Source organism: Tympanuchus pallidicinctus, unplaced genomic scaffold (genome assembly GCF_026119805.1).
Source record: "Tympanuchus pallidicinctus isolate F22 unplaced genomic scaffold, pur_lepc_1.0 scaffold3, whole genome shotgun sequence".
NCBI classification, from domain to species: domain Eukaryota; kingdom Metazoa; phylum Chordata; class Aves; order Galliformes; family Phasianidae; genus Tympanuchus; species Tympanuchus pallidicinctus.
The window spans coordinates 44,636,898-44,661,972 of NW_026294747.1; the positions used below are offsets into that span (position 1 = coordinate 44,636,898).

Sequence of the window (25,075 nt, forward strand, 5' to 3'; positions counted from 1 at the left end):
GTGAACAGACAATCAAACTTCTGCATGCTCAGTTTAGCTGCTGAGTTCTGAGCAGAATTGTGCATAATCTACAAAGTGTACTGCATGAAAGAGCACTGATATTTTCTTGGAATGTTAAAGTAACAGAAAAAAAAAAGAAGGGGGGGTGGGGGGGGGGAAAAGGGGAGCGGAAGTGACATTTAATTTAATTTTGACCTTTAAGGAAATTTTTCATTTCAAAAGGAAGTATTCAGCTAAAAGCATAGTGTAAATTAGAAATATGTAAAGAAAAAACCCAAAACATTAAGCCAAAAAAAAAAAAATCTGGAGTGTTCGCAGTGTCTGAAAGCATTTACTGGCATGTCCTTCTGCACCCTCCAAACCAGTTATTTTATATTCCAGCTGACTCAGACATTGCAATACACATTGAGACTTCCTAATTTTCAATTTCTCTGTGAATAATTCAGTTTACAGGTTAATTCTTGGGAAGGCATAACAAGCAGATCAAAGAATCACAGCCCTTTGAAAGCCATTTCTAGAAAGCACCTGATGGTAGGCAGCAAAGAACTGTGCATCTGTGCTACACGGCAAATCCCTTCACCCAGAGTCCATGGGCTGAGCATACTGATAGCAAAGTCCTCCTCTCCATCTTGTATTTTTTTCATTTGTGATGCATACTGCATTCATAGTTTGTTTCTTTAGAACTTGTGAATAACACTGTTTTTCTCCTTCCACTAGGTGTGCATATCATTTTCCCAGGTGCTCTGCAATTTTCTCCATCACTGAAGGATTATTTAAAATCAGCTCTGTTTTGACTTTCACAAGATTACACAGCTCCTATGTTAAAATGAGGGTTCTAGTTCACTCTGAATTTCACAAAGGCACTATGAAGTAGCTCTTCACACCATTGTAATAGCTGTGACAAGGTTGAAAATGAAGCTGAAAGTAGAGCTTTATTTGCAAGAAGAGAGTAGTGGAAAAGTGGAGTGCTGAAAGTAACAACAGTGTAAGGGAAGTCATGTGACTTTCATCACAAATGAGGATGACAGACCGTTGGGAAAGAGTAGATTTACTGCTGGGGGGATTAACTTATATATATGTGGTTTTGGAACAAAATGTGCATTTTTTTCTTTCTGTCTGGCAGATGTGTGCGTCAAAAGGGAGTAAGTTTGTATTGAATTCAGGCAACTTAATTCCTCCTGTGATGCTCCTTCTGGACTGGTATTTAATTAACAAGAAACTTCTTGCAGTTTTCTTCTGCTTTTTGCATTTTCAAGATGCTATAAAATTCTACTACAAAAATATTTCACATACATACTGACTTCAAAATTTACCGGAGTCGTGTCTGCACAGCGTGGCCTGGGCTGAATCATAAGCACTGACTTTTAAAGGCATTAAGGGAGTTGTCTGCATCTTCTCTAGATAGATAGATAGATAGATAGAGATAGATATAACAACAGCCTGTTATTTTGTGGCTTGTAAAATTAATATAAAATGAAATATGAAAAACCATCCTAGTTGTAAATCTTAACATACTTCATTCTTTAAGACTGACTTTTCCAATATCTGACTTGAAAACTGCAGTAAGTTTCTGCCTTAAAGAACACAAAAGGAAACTTCTTTGGTCTCTTAAGACCTTCAAGATTCATGAGAGCCATTTGCAAGATGGAATAACCAGAAATGAGGTGTGAAAGAGCTTATAAAAGAATTTTCTTGATTAAGATTTGAAGATGCTGGATATCTCCTGAGCCAGGACTCTGAATTTGAGAACATTTTATGAAAGTCTTCTTCTTTTATATATATATATTTGTTATTTTCCATCTCCTGGAGGTAGTTAGTTGACTGCTTTGAAATAAATTCAGTTATAAATTTTCAATTTGCTGTCTGGTCACTTTCCCTATTTACAAATCTATTTACAAATTTCCCTATTGCAAAGGAGATTTTTAAAACAATGTTTCACTGTATTTCATCACCATTCTTGAAACCATGGACTGTTTGGGCTTTCTATTACATAACAGAACATTAAGTATTCATTTGTACTTTGGATTAGGTTTGTTTTTTCTTTTTTTTTTTTTTTTTTTTTTTTTTTTTTTTTTTTTTTTCTGCTGGCAGTTTTGGTGTTATTATTTTGAAATAACGGAGATTTTTTTTTTTTTTTTTTTTTTAATTTTACCTTTCCAGTGATTTAAATGAGTGCGGGGTTTGACCTATACAGTACACAGACAACACACTGTGTTCATTTCTTACTAAATAAAAGCTGAGATACTGATTATAAAATGAAAGTTGATCAAATTCTCAACAATAGGCTTTATAGCATTAGCAATCTCTGGAATTACATTTTCCAACCGAACTTACTGAGTCATACACATGTATCACAGCAGCAGTGAAATGTTGCTAAGCTCTCAAATAAGCTCTTATAGAATATTTACAGATATGTTGTTTTATTTATTTATTCTGATTGTTTTCACTGCGATAATTGCCACTGTGCTGAAGCCCAGAGAACTCCTTGGCTACTTGCATGCTGGGTGCTGTTGTGGACTTCTGTCCACTCCCAAAGGTGCTGTCATACTGAATTCTTCAAAAAGGGAGCATTTTCCTTGTTATTTGGCCATCCTTAAAAGGGCAAAAATTGGCTTTAAAAATTGGCTCTTTCATTTTTTAAACACTCTCCTCGTATGTCCAGTGTACCCTGTGAGGCAGAATAAATCCTACAGCTGCCAAGGTTCAAGTAGGTGCCTCAGAAAGAGTCCCCGTGCCAGAGGGGAGGTAAAGGGCAGTAAGAAGGAAGAACGTGAGGTTAGGAAAAGCATGAGTGATGTCATCGCTGGAGGATCAAAAATCACTGCCATGTTTGTCGGTTCTCTTGCTTATTAATTGAAAATGAGTTTGAAAGCATTAATCGGCCGACGAACCTGCTTTGGGCTTTTCACTAAATTCTCAACGTTTCCAGCTTCATTCTATGTTTGCTTCGAAATAGTTTGGGGAATAGGGCGAGGGTACGGCTGAGGTGCTACAAAGCACCGGGCCGGGGGGGAAGGAGCTGCTTCGGACGGCACCGATGAGTCAGAAACACCCGGAGAAAGGTCTGCGTGGCCACAGCCGTGCCGGGAGAACGCGGGCTGAGGGGCCGCGAGGGGGCGGACCCCCCCTCCGTGTTCGGATCTCGCCGCGCTCGCAGCCCTTCTGCCCCGCGGAGGCCGCTGTAGCGCCGCGTTGCCCCGGCGACCGGCTCGTGCTGCTGGGGCGGCCCCGCTGCGGAGGCTGCCAGCGCGCGGGGCTGCCCCGGCCCGGTCCGCAGCTCTCGCCCCCGCGCTGCCTGCTGCGCTGTGCGGCGCGTCCGCCTCGGGGGCTGTGCTGCCGGAGCGGGACGGAGGCGGGCAGCGTCACTGCGCCACGGCGACCGTCCCTCCCTCCGGGGCGGGGGGGCGGCACCCGGGCTGCGCTCCGAGGCTGCTCCGCTCCGTGCCCCGGCGGCGAGCGGTGGGACCCGCGGCCCGGCACTGAGCGGCGAGAAGGGGAAAGTTGGCTCGTAACACCCCCACCTGCGGGGTACCGGGAGGGGCACATCCCGCTCTCTGCCCGGCCGGGGAAGCGGCCGCACAAAGTTTGGCGGTGGGAGCTCAGCGGAGTCGTGCCGCAGTGTGCCGGGCTCCCGGTGGCGGTAGGCACGGAGGGGGCGTTGCGCGGTGCCGGCAGTGCGATGTGAGCCGCGGGCTGAGCGGCGGCTGCCGGGGGCTGCTGTGAGTCCATGCGCCCCTTACCGTGCTCCAGCGACATGGATTTTGGGCAGAGCAATCTGTTCGGGTACATAGAAGACCTGCAGGAACTAACTATTATAGAGCGGCCGGTGCGCAGGAGTCTGAAGGTATGTGCTCGGAAATAGAACGGTGCTTTGCAGTCCGTGTGAGATTGTTGCCGGTTGTGTTTGTGGGCAGCTGTGCGGATAGGCGGTCTGTTTTACAGCACCGGGGGTATCAGAGATTGTTTTCGGTCATTTTGGAGTGAGACGTATGGAACTCTACGTTTCTAATATTTTCGTCATGAGACTGCTAAGCCGAAAAAGAAAAAAAAAAAAAAAAAAAGAAAACCAACAAAAGACCAAAACCAGACTTACTTTGGCTTTTAGGTTAATGTACATGTGACTGATTTATACTTTCTTTCAAGTGATGAATAGTGGTATTGTCTGACGTGGGGCTATGCTTCAATTCTTGCTCCTCTTTCCCCCAGTGAGGAATCGATGGGACTGAATGTGAGATGTTGGCTCAGGGACATTCAGATCACTCTTGGAGCATCCCTGCGTGTGGGGAGGAGGGGATGGGTGAAAGAAGATTAAAATAAGGCAATGGGAAGGCATTGTGAACTCATAATTTCTATCTCATACTTGATAGACGCCAGAAGAAATAGAACGATTGACAGTTGATGAAGAACTCAATGACATTGAAAGGGCTCTTTACCTGCTCAGGTATTTCCTACAGCTTTACTGTGAAACGTTACTTACCTCTGTGTTTACATATAGCTTTTTTAGTGCTGTTACTCTTCACTCTCTTTGTTTTCTGTCTCACAGTAGTTGTTGGCTTTTACCTTCTGCTATATTGGATGTCTAAGTAAGGTAAAGATAGGTACTGTGGTAGTATTTTTTTAAGTTGCAAAGCCTCTGATGCCTTTGCAGATGTGCCAACATTTGAGTTTCTAATATGGCCCTCGTCAACGTTGAGTTGTACTTAATCTTCTTTTCCCCAGCAGATGGTTTTGCAAGAACCTTGAGTGTTAACATTAGTAATGCCCTTTATTCAATGCCTTCATGTTCACTCTGAAGCATGAGTGGTTACACAAGCTGATAACAGAGCTGCTTGAATACATCTGGGCTTTCTGAAGAGAAAACCTGAGGGATTAGTTTTGTAGTCCTTATGCAATACTGTGGAAGATGCTCTGTTAATGCTTCCCTGTGGCTTTTCATTGTACCTCCCTGTTCATGTTCTTGAAAGAATTTTACTTGCAATTACTGGACAACTTAAATGCTGATATTCTAAAATATAGATCACTTTCAGCAATTGCATGCCATCTTTGAGATTACAAATGTTCTCATGGATTTTGATTTGAGTATTTGTTTTTACACAATACATGGTAATTGGAGAACCAGCTGCAGCTCCCTCTCAGTTTGCTTATTCTGCTGTTCTAAGTGCTCTTCTGGGCTATCACTGCCCTCAGTGTTTATAGTATATAACCCTGATGCTTTAGTTTTCCCTTTCTGTGATGTGTGGCAGTTTATTTAGGTAAGCATTTTTGTCCGCTGCTATTACTCTTAGTAGTGAGTTTCTTTTGATGCTAAGCTTTATTAAATACTGATTTAGAAACTTTTGTATTGGAAATAGTTCCTGTAATCAAAATAATCTGAAAGCAATCTGTTGACTCTGGGGCAGATTGGAGAAAACATTTTGCATGCTCTGCGTATCACTGGAGAAAATCACATCAATTTCATTTTGTACCTCACAGCAATCAGCAGGGCTGGCTTTCTCCCATTCCCTTTATCAAGTCCCCTCCCTGTAGCCACAGATTTCTTTGTTCTTTTTTTTTGCTCTTTTCTCAATAAAAATGATGTTTCAAGCAGTATGTCGTTACTGGATCGTTGCCTGGTTAAAGGGTGAAAGGTTCTACATCATATCTTTCATGTTACTAATTACTTTTGAACTTGGCCTTGAACTTCTCTTGGTATATTCATCTGCTTTCTCTCTACATCAACAGCTGTTCTGGGAACATAACATTCATTTCCTTGTGCTGAAATTTTCATTGTTTGCCTCTTCATAGGCATTTGTACTGAAAGGTGGCTTCATCTCTGCTTGGTAAGCTTTCTGTAAAGCAATCACTTGCTGTGATTGTCCAGGTATGTTAAGACACTCATCCAGGGGAAGTTTTTGCTCTGTACTGCTTTCCTTGCACCAAGTAAGATGTAAGCAGAGTTGAAAAGCTGCTTGTAACACAAATGGTATCTTTTATGTAATGCACAGAGGTATATATTTTTGGCTTGTCTGCTGTTTTTCATCTATTATAACACAGTATCCCTGCCTGTTCCTGTTGGACAATGATGTCAACTTGGACTTTTCATGCCTCGTTTTCTCACGCTGATGCATTATTTGACTTCCTTCAGGTTGTCCCTTCATTTAATAATAATAACAATAATAATAAAAAAGCAAGAGCAGTAATAAAAAGTATGTATCTTACCTTTGGTACCTACAAGTAGTATTGAAATACTTAACATTGTGTCACATTGGTTTTTATATTGTCATTTATATACATAACTTGAGTCTTCTAGATAGAAATTTTAGTTTACTAAGGGGGGTATATTTAAAGTAGTGTTGCTTGTACACATTCAGCACAATGGAGCTGAGTAATACTGAGTGAAGCCTCTGTATGATCCAACAAAGATGACGTTTAGTAATTAATTTCAGTGCAAATACAAAAAGAGCCCTCATTTTTTAATGGCTTTCATTCTAAACAAACAAGCAAATATCAGTCACTTTCTTCTCATTTTCTGGCCTTCTTTCCCTCCAGAACCCACCTCCACCCTCTTCTCACCACCCTGAAACTCAGATCCTCTGGTCTGATTATATGCAGAGCTGTTGTGTTTTTTAGTAGAAACTCCTTCCCCACAACACCCCCTCTAGATTTCTGCTTCCAAAACCTGAACAGCGTAGTCTGAAAACGAATGCATTGACATCCTATTTGGAGAGAATTACAGTTTTTTGCTCTCTGAGGTTTTTAGTACCTGAATAGCATGTACATGTTTCTTTTTTTTTCTTCTTCTTTTTTTTTCTTACACGTGTCTGTCTGGTTCTTGCTACTGTATATATGAGATTTCTTTCTCAGCTCTCCTACCAGTCTCATTAATTCATTCTTTTTTCATTTCTTGTGTTACTTCTCATTTGGCAGTAATACTACAAAGTTTCTGGCGTGCTCTTTTACTTATTAGTGTCATTCTTTATAAAGCTTTATAAAGCTATTTGTTTTGCCTGTGCAGCACATATTCATATCCATCTCATAATCTTTCTTTCATTTCTAAATGTCATCTATCAGTCTCTAGCCACAATGTCTTGTCATATACTTTATTGATTTCTGTTCATTGTTTTCTAGGTATATAAATTATAGAATGGCTTAGATTGGAGGGGACCTTAAAGACCATCTAGTTCCAACCTCCCTGCCATGGGCATTGTTGCCAATACATGTCTATACATGCATTTACAACACTATGAATACACTGACATATTAATGCTGATTGAAACATCATTTTCAAAGGCACATGGTTTCATTTTAATTGGCTTTCTGTTGTTGCATACTATAGTTTGGTTTTGTATTCTAAGTTACTAATTGCAGTTCTGATTATTCTAACAAGTTTGTTATACATAATATTAAATTATATAATATATATTTTCTTTTTGGAATGTGAGTGGCTTTCTTTTCTGCTACTTTAGTTTTCATCTTCAGGTACCTGTGTAATGAGGTAGGTTGATAAGATGATCAAGCTGGAGCTGATGGTTTTTAGTCAGAATAGTCTTTATCAAATGAGCTCCTTGATTTGGCTCATCAGAACTGTTCAGAGACAGTTGTGCAAGCAAAATGAAAGGCTCAGTAGCTCCCTCAGTGGCCAGAGTCTCTTCAATATGATGGAAGCATGGGTGAATGGTAGCTTTAGACTGATCAGAGTACTCAATTTTAATTAGATAGTATTCTTTAATTAAACTGATCAAGTTCTAACTTAATAGGAATGTGCTGGAAAATCAGACTGTCAGTTGTAATCTCGATTAACCTTAATATTCCGATTGAGAAACTGGGCTTCTTTAGACTTGGTTTTCAGGAAAGCTTGTGAATTTTTTGTTCTTTTGGTTGTTGTTGGGGATTTTGGTGCCCCATACAAGGAGATTCATCTTAGCATCCAGGATTTAGGTTTCAGAGCTTAACCTGAATGTCTTGGGTTTTCTGGTGAGTCTAAGTGGAATTACCTAGAAGCTGTATTCTGAATGTGTTTTGGATATTGCTGACCCTAGAGAAGAACCAGGAGAGCAGAATAGCAATGTTTATCTCATCTGTGTCTGTGACAAGATGGTCGCTTATCATTGAAGGCCACCAGCAGATTAAGACAAGACTTATGGCTGAAATGACCAAATGCTTTAACTCCATGACTCTTCAGGACATCATAACCTCTGCCAGGAAAGTGAAGAGCAGTGAAGCAGCTCGGGGACAGCAATTTTTGTTCTTACAGCAACTTTTGTCTGCAGTCTTTATTTCCATGATTTCTCATGTTTAATGGGAGTACTTACTCTTCGTTGTCTTACTGGAACTAACCCTTTTGTGGCAAAAAGTCAATAGTAAAGTATGTATTGTTTGTCTGATGCAAATCTGGTTTGCATACAGGGATATTTACTAGAACACAGTCTGTACAGTGGCTTGTTTTTTTCTGAAAGATTTTCTGTTAGGTTTCCTTAGAGGTTTTTATAATGTTTTTGTGCATTGTATTATTTTGTATTCAGTTACTTTGGGTTAATTTGTGCCTGCTTAGTGTTAAACCTTCCAGGCCTTGACATTTCTGTTGTACTCAAAATACCAGGGTAATAGTGAGTTATCAAGATGGAAGATTGAATTATTCACTCTTTTGGGAACACGCTGTACTTTGTTTTTTGGAGTGGTTCTGTCTGTTTAGAAAGCAACTCATCTCCCCTCCAAAACATTTAGTATGGATTTTGAAGGCAGCTCTAGATTAGAAAGAATCCAGTGCTTATAAACCTAGCATGTATCAGTAAAAATAATTAGTGTGCCTTATTGTAGCCCTCTTTGATTAGCAAGAGTATTCTCAAATTTGGAATGTCTCTTTATGCAGTATATGTTGTTAAATGCGAGCATCATAACCACCAGCTACTACCTCAAGAATTGTTATTGTTTTTTTCAGTCTTTATGATACTGATTTCTCAGATTTTTTTTTTCTCTATAGATGCAAGCTACTCACATTTTGAATTAAACACTGTGTAATGTAACAGATTATAAACATTATCTAAAATAAAGAGATTATGCATCTTATGTATTTATGGTCCTGGTGCCTAGGTAGGATGCCGAAGGATCCAGCTGTCACATCAAATGTGTTAGAAAATAATACTTCCAGCTAGATCTTTAAGCTGTAAATGCTGTCATAAAAAATACTACTTCAGTCTTTACTGATTATATAAATATAAACAAATATAGTCTTTATTTATTATATATGCCCAAGATAATAATGTCTGTTTTTAATTACAATTTATATTATGTAAAAATTGCACTCACTTAATTGGGTGGATAAATTGATTGACCTTGACGCTGTTACACATACATGTATATGAAATAGATATTTTTGCTTCCTCAAAGTGAAAGGTATACCTGTGTTTTTCTGAAACAATACAAAGTCACATGTTTTTATTAAAATTTAGACTCATGAAAATACTTTTGTTGGTCATATTTGCTGATTTGAAATGACATCTGAGGAACCAATGGTAAATGTACATAGCATAGCTTAATATAACGCTCTGAGAAACCTCAGAACACAATGGAGAGAGAAAAGTCTCCATTTCAATTTTCTTGCTTCTCTCAGGAAGATGGCAGTGCCAGTTGTTTCACTGTTCCAGGCTTTGTGCTCTGCCTGACAGGCACACTGGGGAATTGGTCTGAGCCAAACCATGAAAATAATCATAGAATCATTGAATGGCTTAGGTTGGAAGGGACCTTAAAGATCACCAAGTTCCAACTGCCCTGCCATGGGCTGATTGCCACCAGACTGCTCAGGGCCCTGTTTAACCTGGGAGTAATGGTTAAAATAATGGTTAGTTTGAAAATAGATCACCTGAGAAAAGACCTGTGACAGCATGAGAGAAATGGGTAGCAGCATGGGAACAGGACTCTGGAATGGGTAAAATGGCTTTGGGCACAATTAGACTTGGCTGGCTTATGATGTGCATGAAGCTGAGGTTTTCTGGTATAGTTTCAACATCAAGCTGAATGAAGCTCTTGCTGTATCAGACAGAGCAGTTCTTTCCTTTCCTTGCATGACCAGGTGTTTCAGTGCTTTGTGTGTTCTAGCATAATGGGATTGCAGCCATGCAGTCTCAGTCTGATTAATGAACTGACAGTCATGGTAACAAATTTTTCAGGTACTCACTTCCAAAAAAAATGTGCAACTGCACAACTATTCAAGCTAGTAGGAGGGGGAGCGTGAGTGGAGAGCAAGTCAGAGCTGACAGATCACTTTCCCATCAATAGCAGAGCAGATTTAAATTAGGTTGTGCTAATCTCAAATTTACACTCAAAAGTCTTTGGACTTCCGTACAAATTGAAAAGATTGGAGAGTAGAGCGTATCAGCTGCAGAGTGTTTAATAAGCTCTTTGGCATTAAGTTGGACTTCCAGAAGTTTTCAGGTGATGTGCTGGGGCAGTGGTAGCCCTTCCTTATACGTTGATGCATTCTCCTTTGGAGGTGCTAATTCAGTTTGTTTCAGAGCATCTTTGGGCAGGCACAACATAATAAGGAAGAACTTAGCGTGCATTTGTGGTTTTTCATAGTAAAAACAGTCGAAAGAATGGTGGGGTTTTTCAACATCTAAAAACTGTTCTATTGACCTCAGAAAACCTTACTGTTCTCCCCTAGAGAAGATATGGAATATCCAAGAATGTATTTACAGTACTTCTTTGTTTCTACATGAGGAACGCCGTGCAGGAATAACATGTTACTCAGCAGGAGACTAAGTTTGCTTTTTTTTTGTTTAGATAAGCATGATCACTTAATAAATAACTTTATAACAGCTGCACAATTCATTTTGAAATGGCACAATTAATGTGCAAGTGTAACAATTCTCCTTTGTGTTACCTTTCTTAGAAAGCTTCAACTGTTCATAACAACACTGTGTACTTGTAAGGAGCCTTTGTCCTTATGCTTGCTCAACATTACACATTTATTTTTGTATCCTTTGCCTGATTTGGCAATGGGTAATAGCATTGCACAAGTTTTTCAGAACCTGATGATGCATCCAGTAGAAATGGCAGGAGGATGCAGATGGGTGAAAAAGTGTTTTGTGTACACAAATTGCAGGCTCCTGAAAGAGTAGGTCAATCTATTCATTTATGTAAGTCTGAGAACATTTTCACAAGATGGTGCCCCATAGTGTGATGACTGTAATATGACAGTGACTGGCACTAGTAACTAGGAGATTTTATTGCCATCTTCTGTTGTTTTGAGGACTTTAGGCTTGAGAGCCCTCTGCGTGCTATGGTGTGATGCTTCTGTAGCCCTGTGCTCTGACTCAGCTTCAGTTTCTGCTGGCAGCATTTAGCAGTTGTCCAGCAATTCTTCCTAAGACTAGTACATTTCAGTTTTGAGAGTATCAAAATAGTAGCATGCGCTGTTAGTGACAGGGGGCTGGGACTTGACAAATGCTTGTCTTTTGTGTAAGTACTTTTAGACTCTTTTGAGTAATGATACTTGGTGCTGATATATTGCTTCATCTGTTTTTAAATTCATAGCTCTTGGAGATGCTCTCTAATTTCCACAAACTAAGGTGGATAAAAGCTCCATTATGCATTGGTTCACATTTCCATAGTTTGTGAAGGGGAGCTTGCTTTACTGGGGTGAAATTCTGGTTGTAATTTCAGGGCTTCAGGAACTAGGACTGCAGGCTTGAATCTGTGCCTCAGTTGATATGCTGTGACAGGAATAATTTGGAATGTAAAAAGAAATAGTTCCATAAAGATTTAAAATTAATCCTGCTATCTGGGGTATACTTGTGTAACTATTTTTAGCTATTTTTAGAGTTTTGTCTTTGTTCCACCAGCTGCTGGTTGAGGTGTCAATAGTGTGCTAAGGTTATACTGACTCTATCAAGCCTCAGAGCCTGAAGCTTTATTTTTCAAAAGATAAACCAGGATTATTTCATCATTTAAGCAGAGATTTTCGCACTGGAATAAGCATGATGGGAATGTAGATAGTTCTTGAGACTGAGGAATTCAAGGAAATCTCCTGTTATCATATAGAATTTCTAATGCTTTGGGAAGGGATGTGTTGTTTTATTTTGAAGAGGCAACTTTTTGTTCAAGGCTACTTCTCTTTAGGTCTTGAGTGCAAATTGAAGAGAAAATTGGAAACAATTTCTACAGTATTGACAAAGTCTGGAATAGAACATAATGGCTGAAGAATCAGCTGTCTAAATGATATACAATTACATGATTCTGTGCCTTAATATGAAGGTTCCTTCAGATTCTGAAACTGAATGGCCCTGTGCTGTGCTGGAACTTGCATCTTTAGCCAAAGCCAATGCTCAAGGAAAAGTTTTTAAAGATAGGCTAGTGATTCATAAGTACCAAGAATTATTTCACTGGAATGTGATGATGATATTTATGCTGTGAAAGTTAACATCATGGGCATTCTTTTGCCTTGTTTTCTTTCACCTTGTATAAATATCTTCCAAGATCAGCTTGTGTACAGGTCTTGGCAGGCTGAACAATACCAGTATCCTTCACACTCTTTGGAAATAAGAGCGCTGCAAACTCTGTCCGTCAATCTGCTCAAACTAGTTTTGCATAGCTATCACATTCACTGCAGTTTCTAAAGTTGCTCCTCACTCCCTAACCTTGCTGGTTCATGGAGGCACTTCTTGAAATAGTATTTCCTATTGAACATGCACTCCCCACTGCTACCAGATGGTTGCCACTGTCAATGGAAGAAAGACGGCTTTCTGCTTTGAGTCATAATAAAACAGAATGAGAAAAGAGAAAAAGAACCATTTGGAAACTTCTGCTAGATCTCTTAGAAATGTCTATCTGAGACCAGGCCTTATTGCTTTGGGCTGATACTTTTATATGAGCAGGACAAGGTACCAGATATTTCATATCCATCTTACTGTTTGAATGGACTCTTGATGATACAGGTATTTGTATTTAAATTCTACATTTTTTGTTTCTTTTGCATTCAAATCAATATTTCTGTATACTACTTTTTGCAGGGTTTAATGTTAAGGAACAAAGCAATCAAGCTGTGGGTATGTTCCCCAGTATCTTGATAGTGGTTATTTCAGGAGCAGCTTTCTTTGTTCAGTGCTGTCGTGTGGCTGTAGGTTCTGTGAATGTGTACAACTGTAATGTGCAGATGAGCTGAGTCATTCCTTGTCACTTGTGTCAATTCCCAGCAGGACTGATTGGAATTGCTGTGCTTTCTTGAACCTGTTGACTGCTGTTGAAAATATTTTACCCATTCACCCGGTATGCACTAAAGGATTTTTAGATACTTGCCACTTTAGTAACACATCCTATGGACAAACAGTATTTCTCAGTCATTGTATATCTTCCAAATTACACATTTTTTGTTTACAAAAATCATGGTTAAGTGTGATCTTTAGACCCAATAGTCTTCTCTGTAATTTCTGTTTTGTTTATATTTTTCCATTGCTTTACTATAGCATAAAAAACTTACATTCAGTCTTTGTGTCAGCTGGGATAAATTAACTGATAGGAATAGAACTGCAACATGATAGTGTTACATGTGTGTGAATCCAGGCTGACTGCAAAAACTAGGGGTATTGCTCTTATGGACTTTAGTTAGTTAGAGGGATTAGGAAAGTATTTGTGGCACATGAGATGTTTTTAAAAAATGTACATATTCCTTAAGCTTATGTAAATAAATGTTCCCAGCACCAATGAGTAGTAATAACGTGTAATGAAAGATCGCAACATCAAAGAGCACAGTCTTACGTGTTCCTAATGAGGAAAAAAGTTGTTTATCCATCCTGCTTGTCCTTATCCTTTTTTCAATGATCATCCAGTTTAAGAGAATTCTTCTGGCTTTGCAAATGGATCAATACAGGATTTTCTGTGGCAGTTCAGGGGCATGAGAAGAGCATGAGCAGAAATCCTTGGAGGTTTGAATCCACAGCTTGAAGTAAAAACAGTGAATTAATTTTGGTAGGTATCAGTTCTGCCCTCCTTTCTCTCCTACCTTCAGAAAACTCTTGCTGAACAATGAAGACAACACTGGAGCCATCTATTTATTCTGAGATAAAGTGGTAATCCTTCAAAGCTGCCATATAACTGCTCGCTTTAGCAGTTGGATAGGAGCAAGAAGTTGGATTCAAGCTGGGTCAGAGTGTTGATAACTCCACTGACACAGAGCTGCAAAGTAGGAGTCTCGTTGCACTCAGTAAAACCGCTACATTTTGCTTGCAAGGAGTCATGTCCCCAGAATGGGGTGCTTTACTGTTGGCTTGTACTGCATGAGAAGTACAGCTGACCAGCTTGTGGGGTGACTTTCCAAAGTAGGATATACTCTTATGAAAGTGCAGGGTGATATCTACGTTACAGTTTCCTCACATATCAAATGGATATGAAACTACTCAAATTTAAGACATCGGTATTTTTAAATTACATTGGAAAAGCTAGGTTAGGGACAATAAATAAATACTTAAAAAAAAGCCTAACCATGTTTTTGCTCTGAGTATGAATTGTATTGTCTCTGATAGAATAACTATATGTAGAAGAGAAATGTGAAGAGCTTTTGCTTTAGTATACATGTCTACATATGGTAATATTACTTATGCTATTTTGCAGGCCTGAAGATAAAAAAAAAAAAAAAAAAAAAAATGCTGGCTCTAGAGGGAGAAGCAGAAAAGATACAGTTTTCACTGCTGAAATTGTAACTGAGCTTTTTGAGGAGGAGGATTTATGTCCATATTAAATAGCAAAACATGAGTCATTGCCTCACTGCTGTTTGCACCAAAATGCTTCTGTTACAGTTAATCTCCTTTATGTAATTTCATTTAAAAGTTCAAGAAGAGAGTACCTATTTTTCTGCCATTTTGGGAGCTAGACATTGTTTAGAATATATTTTTCAGGTCAAGATTTATTTTTTACTCTTGCCTTTTACAACTGCATCAAGTGCAAACCACTAAACTGTTGAGGAGGAGAGCAATAACTACAAATTAACCTGCTCATTTAGTATAGTTATTAACCCAAGAGGATGTATATTTCCTCTTATTTTAATTACTATGTAAAGCCAATTGCAGGTGCATTTTAAGGGTTGCTTATAAATTCTGAACCTTATGTGCCTGTTGTATTATATGCGGATAAATTACTTGTGCAGTGAGTTTGTTACAAAAGATCAGATGCATACCGGCATGGAAAATAAACAGGAGGGAGACTAACTTACATCATCTGATGGTGTTAGAACAAGGAGAAATGGTTCTAAACTAAAAGAGAGGACATTTAGATTAGATCTTAGGAGGAAGTTTTTTACTCATAGGGTGGTGAGGCACTGGCACTGCTGCCCAGAGAAGCTGTGGATGCCCATCCCTGGTGGCATTCAAGGGTAGGTTGGATGGAGCACTGGGCAGCCTGGTCTGGTGGGGGGCAACGAGCCCCCAGCAGCAGGCTAGGGCTGAGTGGGCTTTCAGGTCCCTTCCAGCCCAAGCCACTCTGTGATTCTATGCTTTCACATTGATCACTGGAACTGTCTCACCTGTTTTAAATCAATGTTATAGAGAAGTAAGATAAATAAAATAGATACCAAGATCTTTGAATCTTATTTATTTTATTGCTAATTCTGAAGACTTTAAGTAGTTCCTTTTCCAGTACTTTATCTTCTTGATTAAATGAGGAGGAGGATGCCTTTTTAAAAATTATTTCTTGCTTTGTGTAATTTTAGCAAAGGACTCTAATAATAAGTACTTTTTCATTCTGTTGCTCCTTCTTTTTGAGTCCAACATACAGAAAAAAAAAAACCATACAGAAACATACTGATTTCTGCCCCACCTCTCATCCTTCCCCCCCAGTGCCATTCCTTTCTTTGCAATTTCATGCATCTCATTTTTCTTTTTCTTTGCCATCATCCAATCAAAGGAGGAAAAAATGTGTTGCATCAGTGCTTGCCTTTTACTGCAATTTTCCTTTTCTGCGTTACTTTTACTTCCATGGAAGGATACTGATGATAGCATAGTATATAGATATGCTAGGCATTCTGGTGGTTAAAACTGATATACTTTGAAGGATCTTTGCAGTTCAGTATATTTGAAATGCATTGAAAGGGAAATACATTATTTTCTTCAGAGATGATTCTGAGCTAATTTTAGGAAATGTGGGTGGAATTACTGGAAAATGCTTTATTTATTCATTCCATTGCAGAATGTCAAACACTTTTTGGGATAATTGTACTATTAGAAATAATTTTAAATATAATCATCTGAAGGGGGAAAAATAGTCTAACAAGAATCTATTTATAATTGTTGTAGTGATTTTGAAGGTAGAGAACATTATTAAGACAGGCCTGGGATTATAATTACCAAAACCTCCTTGAGTAGAGGGAAGGATATTCTGATGCTGTGCACTTAATGATTTTTAAGAAGAATGTAAATACATATGAATTATCTGTGTGTATATAATAATATATATTTGAATTTACTGTTTGAAATTATTCTGCAAAAGACATGGAAATTTGCAGGACCTATAATTGCTTCATTTTGTTTATCATGTTTCCTGAATTATATGCTTTGGTTATCTGTCCAAGTCCAAGCTGTATGCCATCAGTGGAAGAAATCTTTTATGTTTCTAAGAGACATGATTCTTTCTTCATTTTAATTAAGGAGGTGAATTTTGCCCTACTTTCCTCAGAGAACATGAATCAAGTAGACCACTTCTTCGTTTGACTGTGAATTGGCAACAGCTTAAATTGAAGTGATTTTTAGGTATTTGCATGTTCCTCTTGGAAGTTGCCTTTGATCTGTGGTTGCTGCTGATGGATGAGGGAACAGTGCTACAGTCAGCTGTTTGACTTCTATTGCTTATGTACATAGCTGTTTTGGTCTGCAATAGATGTCCAATACTATTTGAAATATTTGAATAATAGAGACAGAAAAAGCAAGTCTTACCAGCATTTTACAAGCTAGCTTATAGCTTATGTCAGGGTTCAGTTTGTTGTTCTGCGTTTTGTTTTCTAATGATTTTTTTTTTTTTAAAGGGTCACTAGACTCTTTGACTATGATATCAATAAGTTGGTAAAAATTTAGTGTTATCAGTTTGACATCATTCAGTCATTCTGAGCTGTTTGGCTGTGAGGAAAAAAGAACTGCCTCTATAGCTGAAGCTTCAGAAGAGTTTCTAAAATTTCACATGCTTTTTTTTTTTTTTTTCAGTGCTCACAATTTTACTACCATATTTTTCTAACTGAAACAGAAACTCTGCTTATTATATGTACCTTTACCTATAATATTTCTCTAGATATATCTGTCTTGGTTACATGTGAAAATGCTGTAAGAAATAGCTTCAAACCCTTGAATTCAGTAGGACTGTACCATTTTCATTTTTTTTTCTTGTGGCTTTTCATTCATTCACTGACTCTTTCAGCGTTGTCTCCTTCTTGTCTCCTTCATTTCCTTCTTGGTTCAATTTACTGTGCCATTTCAGAATTAGATAGTCAACTTGCATACAAAATACGTTTCACGTTCAATTTATCTAAGTTAAAGCGTCTGATGTGTCAACTAAGTTTGTTATTCTGGCTTATTCTTACTCTGCTTTTTAATGAAGCAATGCAGATAAACAGACCATTAGCATTAGCTTTCCTAACCTGTGATATGCTTTTCCTAATGGTATGAGTTAGTATAGCGTAGTCAGATTTTTAAATAAAGTTCAAAGAGATTTACAGTGAGGGATGAGGTTAAGGGAAGTGATATCTTCTGTTAGATCAGTCACTAAATTGTTTGTACATTTAAATATTTATGACAAGATTCTTATCTACTTCCACAAGAGTCAGATTAGTGCTGCTATGAAAAAACAATGTAGAAGTGATAAAATATGAAATGTGTTATGTTGAGGAGGGATGAGTATACATGATAAACAGACACACAGTGATAAAAGTGGGAGCTTTTGGATCTGATGTGTACGATGCCTCACAATAAAATGACTCATAAATTGAAGAAGACTCTAAGAAGACTTAAATACTTGATAGGACATTTGAGGCATTTATTTCTTCCATGCCATAAATACATAGCTATCTCTATGGGTGATGCAATGAATAAACTGGAGTGGTGCATATTTGGATAATGTAGTATGATCGGATTAATTTCTTCTTTTATTTCTTTTCATGCATGTAGAATTTATTCATATTTGCTCTAAAATTATGCTGGGCACATAGTTACTAAGTAGAAGACTGAGAAGGTGATTTTGGAAAATGCAATGTTTTTTGTTTAAACTGTATTTTTTTAATAGAAAAGTGTTAGGATGCCAGTTGTAACGAGATGGTCATACTGGGATATTACTAGGACTTCTGATTTTCATTTAAAATGAGCATTAGTTAAATGTTATATTCTCAGATTCATATTACTTTTAGCAAATTTATAGAAACCTAATAATACGAGTTTTTTCTGTGTTTGATTTGGCCATAAGGTCGGAGTGGGTGATGGGCAAAGCTTCTTGATGCTGCTTTGCACAGTGTCCTTTGGAGAGTGTTGAGCGTAGTTCAGTCTGGTTTGTATCTTTCTTCCAGAATCTTGCAACTAGGATAATCCCTAGTTTTCTTGAATGTGAAGGCTGGTGTACACAAATGTTAACATGCCTTCTACAGAAAAAGGCCACTTGCTTCTAGAACAATTTAAATTAGTTCTGAGGTTGTTACGTGCTTCCCACAGCAATGTGACTTAGGAGCTCCACTATCGGATTTTAACACGTAAGACACATAGAATAGCTGATACAATGCAAAGATTTGTAATTGTGCAAATATGTGTATGAGTTAGAAGTGTTTTTTTTTAGTTCTTACACTATTTTTTGAAAAGGATCCACCAACGGCTTTTACCTTTGAAGGCCAACTGCATCAAAGTATAGGTGGCCAGCACAGAGAAAGGGGTAACTCTCCCACTCTGCTCTGTCCATGTGAGGTTCCATCTGGAGTACAATGTCTAGGCCTGGGGTCCCCAACACAAGGAAAATGTGAAATTGTTGGACTGGATGCAGAGGAAGGCCACGATGATGAGAGAATGTCCTATGAAGATAGGTTGAGGGAGTTGGGCTTGTTCGCCTTGGAGAAAATTCCAAGGAGACCTCATTTTGACTTTCCAGTACTTAAAGGGAGCTTAAAAACTGGAGGGACACCAACTTTTTATGAGAGTAGACAGTGATAGGACAATGGGGTATGACTTTCAACTGAAAAAGAGAAGTTTGGGGTTAGATGTTAGGAGGAGATTCTTTACTCAGGGGGTAGTGGGGCACTGGCACTGGATGCCCAGAGAAGCTGTGGATACCCCATTCCTGGAGGTATTCAAGGCTAGACTAGGTGGGATCTTGGGCAGCCTGACCTGGTGGGGGGCAGCCAACCCACAGCAGGGGGGTTAAAACTAGATGATATTTAAGATCCCTCCAACCTAGCCCATTCTATGATATTCTTAAAGATAGTTATCAGATATATCCCTAATATCTTCACATTTCCAGTGATCAGATAAAACTTTTGTTTTGATTCCAGTTACTTTTATTTGTCACTTACAGCATGTTAGATGATAATATACAGTTTTTTTTACAGCCCTTGTATTGTCTATAAAATTTCTCTTGAAATGTGTATGTAATTTCAAAGCTGTTAATATTTCTACAACTCATTCTTCTAAACTTTTGTTCAATTGAGGCTATTAAAGGGAGTTATTTTAATAAAATGACAAATCCTTCCTTGGAAGTAGGTCTGCTTATTATACACTTAAATAAGTCAAAAAAAGATGTTTAGACACTCATATAATTTATGCTTACAGAAGTACGCTTGAAACGTAAGCGTAGATAGCATGAAATAAGGGGAAAATTACTGCATTTCAGATATGCCTTGGAGCAGTGTTAGGAAAGGATTGCATTCTTCAAGAAAATGTTAGATTATCTTTTATCCAAAGAGGATTCACCTTGAAAGACAATCACTTGTGAGAATTCGTAATATCAGGACATTTTTTCTAGTTCCCAGGATTTTTTTTCTTTTTTTTTTTCTTTAAAATGAAACAAAGTCTTAAATTAACCTTAAATTTAGAGAAAAAAAAAAAAAAAAAAAAAAAAACAAACTTGTGTAAACATTAGTTTACTTAGCAAGAGTATTCCTTAAAAAGCAATTTAGTCAGTTTTAAGCCCGTGTCTCCTCTTTTGCATAAGAAAATTTCTCTATAAAAATCTTCGCAATAAATGCAAAGAAGATTCTCTAAGAAAGTCTTATGGGTCAAGCACCTTTTACATTACTGACAGACATTTATCAGGATTTCTAGTTTGCCTTGGCAACCACCGAACTGGAGAACAGAAATCCTGAAAGTACAATTGCTATTGAAGGATTTTGAAAAGGGCAAAATCATGTCAGATACTGAGCTTTTTTATGAGGAGGAGGTTATCTGTGAATTAATCAATCACAGCATAGAGATAGGGACCTCTGCAAGTCATCTGTTCAAATGGCTTGCCCAAAGCAGTGCCAGCTTCCCAATTGAATCTAATTTATTGTTAGATTAGGTTGCTCAGGGCTTTGTCTGGATGAGTTTTGAATGCCTCTAACTACTCTCCAACTTCTGGGCATTCTATTTCAAATGACTGATAATGCATCTTGTCTGTTTATTTTTTCTGGTTGGGTTCTAAATTTTACTATATGAGGCAAGGAAGAAATTTTGTAGTACTGATCCGTATCAGGTGGAATTTAAAAAACAGAATTTCTAGGTACCTAAGTTCTGTGAGTAAATTGAAGGCACTGGATTTATATTTTCAAAGTCACCTAAAGTATATGCATTTTGTGAAAACTAAGAGTAAGACTGAAAAATGTTTTCATGTTATTTGAATGCCTCACTTATCGAAGTAGGTAAACTTTTTTTTTTCCCCAGCCAATGTAGATTTGGACCAACACAACTTTTTGGAATTTTGCACTGAAAATGATGTCATGATGCATTATTCCCATGCAGTTATGCATCAGAATTTCTAGTTTTATAAAACTAAATTATGCAAAGCACAGATTTTAGTGCTTGATTCAACTCTATTCAGCAAGTCATTTTTGCTGAACTACAAAGCAATAGCACTAAACAAAATCTGTTCAAGTGCTGTACTTCAGTCCTCTCTACAGTATTGTGTTCTGCTCCTGTCAGTATGTTTTTGCAGGCTAGAGCCAGCAAAGGAGTAAGATGCAAATCTTTCTCTTTTTCAAGGTCCCTTGCTGTAACATTCTCCTGGGGATCATTCAGTGGCTAATTTTTGTTCATGCTGTAGAAGGAGCTGTAGTCTTTTTTTACCTTTCCAGATACAAGTATTTCTAATTAAGTATCCATAAACTCTTTAATTTTTTTTTTTCTCATTTTAAAGAATCAGTTTTTAAAATTAAGCTGAAGTTGAAAATTTGAAGCCTTTAAGTATTTACTTGAAAGATAAGAAATCTTATTGTTGACTGGGAGCTAATCTGAAAATTTGCTTGTATGGATGGAAAAAAGTAACCTGTATATAGTCGTAGAATCAATAGAATCATAGGCCCTTTCTCTGTGATTGGAAGAGAGCTTTGGGGAGCTCAAAGCAGGGTGAACTAGGGTAATATTTTCAAGGTATTGTCATGACCTCCGGGTTTGAACATATCTAAGGATAGACTCCACCGTATGCCCTGGCAACTCATTCCAATGTTTAAAGAACTCTGATGTTAAAGGCCTTTTTTTTTTAATATATGTTTTAGTATTAAGGTTGAAGTGGATTTTTCTGTATTTCAGGTCCATTGCCTTTTGTCCTGTCACTAGGCTGAGAACTCATTACTGAGAACAATAAAATGCTGTAATCTCTGAATTGTTTTAGTGGACCTTCACTGGACCAGCTCCGGTCTGTCTATGAGACTCAGAGCAATTATCTTTTTCCTTGGCCTGTTGGTAATGTTCTTTATAATACATCCAGGATGCTGAAGCTTTCTTTGCCACAAGTGTAGTTACTGGGTCATGATCAATGTGGCATCCATCAGACATCAGGGTCCTTCCTAGGCCTAGCACCTAGCCTGAACTGGTCATGGAGTTGTTCCTACATAGCTGCGGGACTTGCTTTTCCTAGTGTCGAACTCTGTGAGATCCTTGTTGGTCTATTTCTCCAGGATATTGGCCACTCTTGGTTTTATATCATCTGCATACTAACTGAGAGTGCACACAGTGGCATCATCCAGGTCATTACTAAAAATGCTAACCAGTAATGCCTCTAGCATGTACCCCCAGGGTAAGCCTCCACTGACCGGCTTCCAGCTGACTGCTTTGCCAGGTCAATAGTTCATCCAGTTTTCAGCCTGAAGCATTTTCCATTTATCTTGCTTGTACTTCTCTCAGTTTGTCCATGAATATGTCCATGAGAGCAGGTGTCAAAAGTTTTGCTAAAACGACATCCAACATCTGGGCCAGTTGTCTCGTTGTAGAAGCTGTCAGGTTGGTCAGGCACGATTTCCCTTTCATGAAGCCATGTTGGTTCTCTCAATCATCTTTTTATCCCTTGTATGTTTCAAAATGGATTTCTAAGTGGATTTTATACCAATTGTAAAGTGGTCTCCAATTGTAAGGTGATGATGTAAACATCATTATACGCAAGTAGGTGGAGAAAAACAAGGAAGAATGAGTGGAGGAGCTGAGGGGAGATGGGCCACTGCTACTTTTGCCCTTGAGAAATACCAGGTTTTTAATGAACCTTGTTGAGTTGCTCTTATATTGCTGGCTTGCAGTGGTCAGCTGGCATTGCAGAGATAGTGAGACGTAGAATGGGAGTGTTCAGGTGTGAGAGTTTTCATCCCAGGATGACAATTCCCAGCGTTGTACAGTCACTGGGACCTCCTGTAGGATGAGCTCAGAAGATGACTCCTGAAGTTTCATATTTAAATTGTATTATCTGTAAGGTTTTTCCTTGCACAAAAAAGATTGAGCTAAATTGCTACTAAGTATAGGGCTCTGTTAATGTTCTATAATTAGCACAGTTAATAAAGGAATAGCACCCGCATAATAGTATTTGACTGAAGAGAATAACTGTTTAGTATTTATTATTAGAAAAATATCTTAATCTGAATGTTTAGCAATAGTTCTTTAATCCTAAATGCTTTAACACTTAAAGGAGAAGGAATCTATGGTGCAGCTTTTTTTGGTAGGAATAGAAGAAAAATCTTCCACAGTTGGAAAATTACAGGCTGTGTAGGTGTTGAAATGCCTCCTGCTTCGCATTGTTAATTGGCAGCAGACCAAGTGCTCAGCATTTCTGTTTTAAAGGGGAACACTGCCCTTTTCTTTGTATTTCTGACTGATGAAACTGGTTGTATTTTTTTAGTGGTTAGGATTTTCTTCTACCTTGTTACAGACTGAATGAAGTATTCAGAAAATTATCAAGTTATCTTGACCTTTTATATTATTACTGGATAATATGAAGGTATGCATCTTTTCCTTGCTAAAACTGCAAGCTGCAGTGAAAGATGTGGGCCTCCTCTCCCATGACCCTTTTCCACTTTGGGGGCCCTAGATGTCCCAATTTTGCTTTAAAACTTAGCTGGAATTAGTGTGTAGTATACAGAGAAATCTACCATGCATATGAAAGGCTTTAATATTCATTTAATTAAAATATTTAATAACAAAATTTTGAATAATGCAAAAATAATGAAAGCTGTGAAAAGATTATTTATAAATTTAAATCCCTTTTCAGTGGCTGACACAACACTGTTCTATCACTGAGTTTAGATGATACCGAGAAACATGTTTTTATTGAGAGACCTTGTACATGTTTCCTAATAAAATTGTAGGTATGCTAATATTATAATCAGTCTGAAAATCTGTACTTTTATTCATTATCAATGTTTTTGAATGGTGCTAATAAGGGTTTTGTTTTAACTTTGCTCTGATAGAATTTGTCAACATTTTGTGTTTACAGACAACACTTAAAAAAAAAAAAAAAAGCCATAAAACTGCCTCCTCGGACTTTTTCAAGGAAACCCCCTTACCCCTTAGCTTAATTTTGATTAATCAATAGTAGTCTTAACAGAAGATTTAAAAATAACAAAACTGCTGATAACTTTTTTTTTCAGTTAGAATAGATACTTATAGATATCAGAATAGATATTCTGATAGATATAGATATCTTCAGAATAGATATTTATAAACAATAGCAGCAACAGCAAAAAGAGGTACATTGAAAGAGGGAAAGAACCTATATCCAGAAATATAGGAAATGTTAGTTGTTTTTGTTCTCTGTGAAATGTGAACCTTGAAATTATGTACCTGAAGTTAGTCCTATTTGCAAGCAATTGAACTTTGTTTATTAAAGTTTTGTGACTAGGTTCTGGAATTGTGGGTTTAAGTGTACCTCTTAAATATTTTACTAAAACTTTATGATAGTTGAGAAGAGTGAGGAACTTCACATGATACTAAGTTGTAGAAAACAATATTTTAAATTGACTGCTACTGCTGTGAAGAAAATGGAAAGCGAAGGAAGAGAAACTGGTCAAGACTGAGGTATTGGAGTTAAGGTGGTTTTAAGACCACATGATAAATCAGTGGCATGGAACTCAGAATCTGCTGACCTTAACTTTGTTAGCTTTTCTTCTGAACACATTATCTCTGATAAACTAAGAGGGATGAATTATGTATAAAAATGTGAAATAGGTGGATTTACCAGAAAGGAAAGTTTTTGAATTTCTGTTGACAAACTTGGTTCTTAATATTTTGTAGTAACATATGTGGTCACAGACTTCACAGAAAAATTTTCCTAGGGGTAGACACCCACAATCTGAAGTTTGCATGATTTCATCACAAGTTTTTAACTTACAGACTTCATTTAAAAAAAAAAAAAAAAAAAAGAGACCTAAAGACAATAGCATGATTCCCACTATCTGGAATGGAAAGTCTTTATTGGGGCCGAGGTTTTCAAAGGTTAGGTTCCTTACGCACAGTGATGGTTTGCAGTTGATGAGTTGATGAGTTCAATAGTTACTCCTGTCTGCAGGATGGTAACTGAGCACAGAAGTGGGCCTGTTGTGTATGTTACTTTCCAGCTTGCAGAGATTGAATGAGAATAAAATACTTCTGTTAGGGTGTGCTAGTCTGGATTGATTTTAAGCAGAGCTTTTATATTT

The 25,075-nt window shown here is 37.8% G+C and overlaps 1 protein-coding gene across 6 annotated transcripts in view; it reads left to right on the plus strand.

Moving 5' to 3' along the window:
- Positions 1-3,390: 3,390 nt before the first annotated feature.
- Positions 3,391-25,075, plus strand: part of PPP4R4 (protein phosphatase 4 regulatory subunit 4) — a 63,479-nt gene continuing 41,794 nt past the window's right edge. For 4 of the 6 annotated variants that reach the window (XM_052693627.1, XM_052693629.1, XM_052693628.1 and 1 more), the window contains exons 1-2: positions 3,392-3,844; positions 4,368-4,441. In XM_052693627.1, the coding sequence (XP_052549587.1) occupies positions 3,728-3,844; positions 4,368-4,441 (191 nt within the window). In that variant the 5' untranslated portion in view covers positions 3,392-3,727. Of the gene's footprint in view, positions 3,845-4,367; positions 4,442-25,075 lie in introns of all 6 variants that reach the window. The other 2 variants (XR_008209093.1, XM_052693632.1) reach the window with 1 other exon arrangement.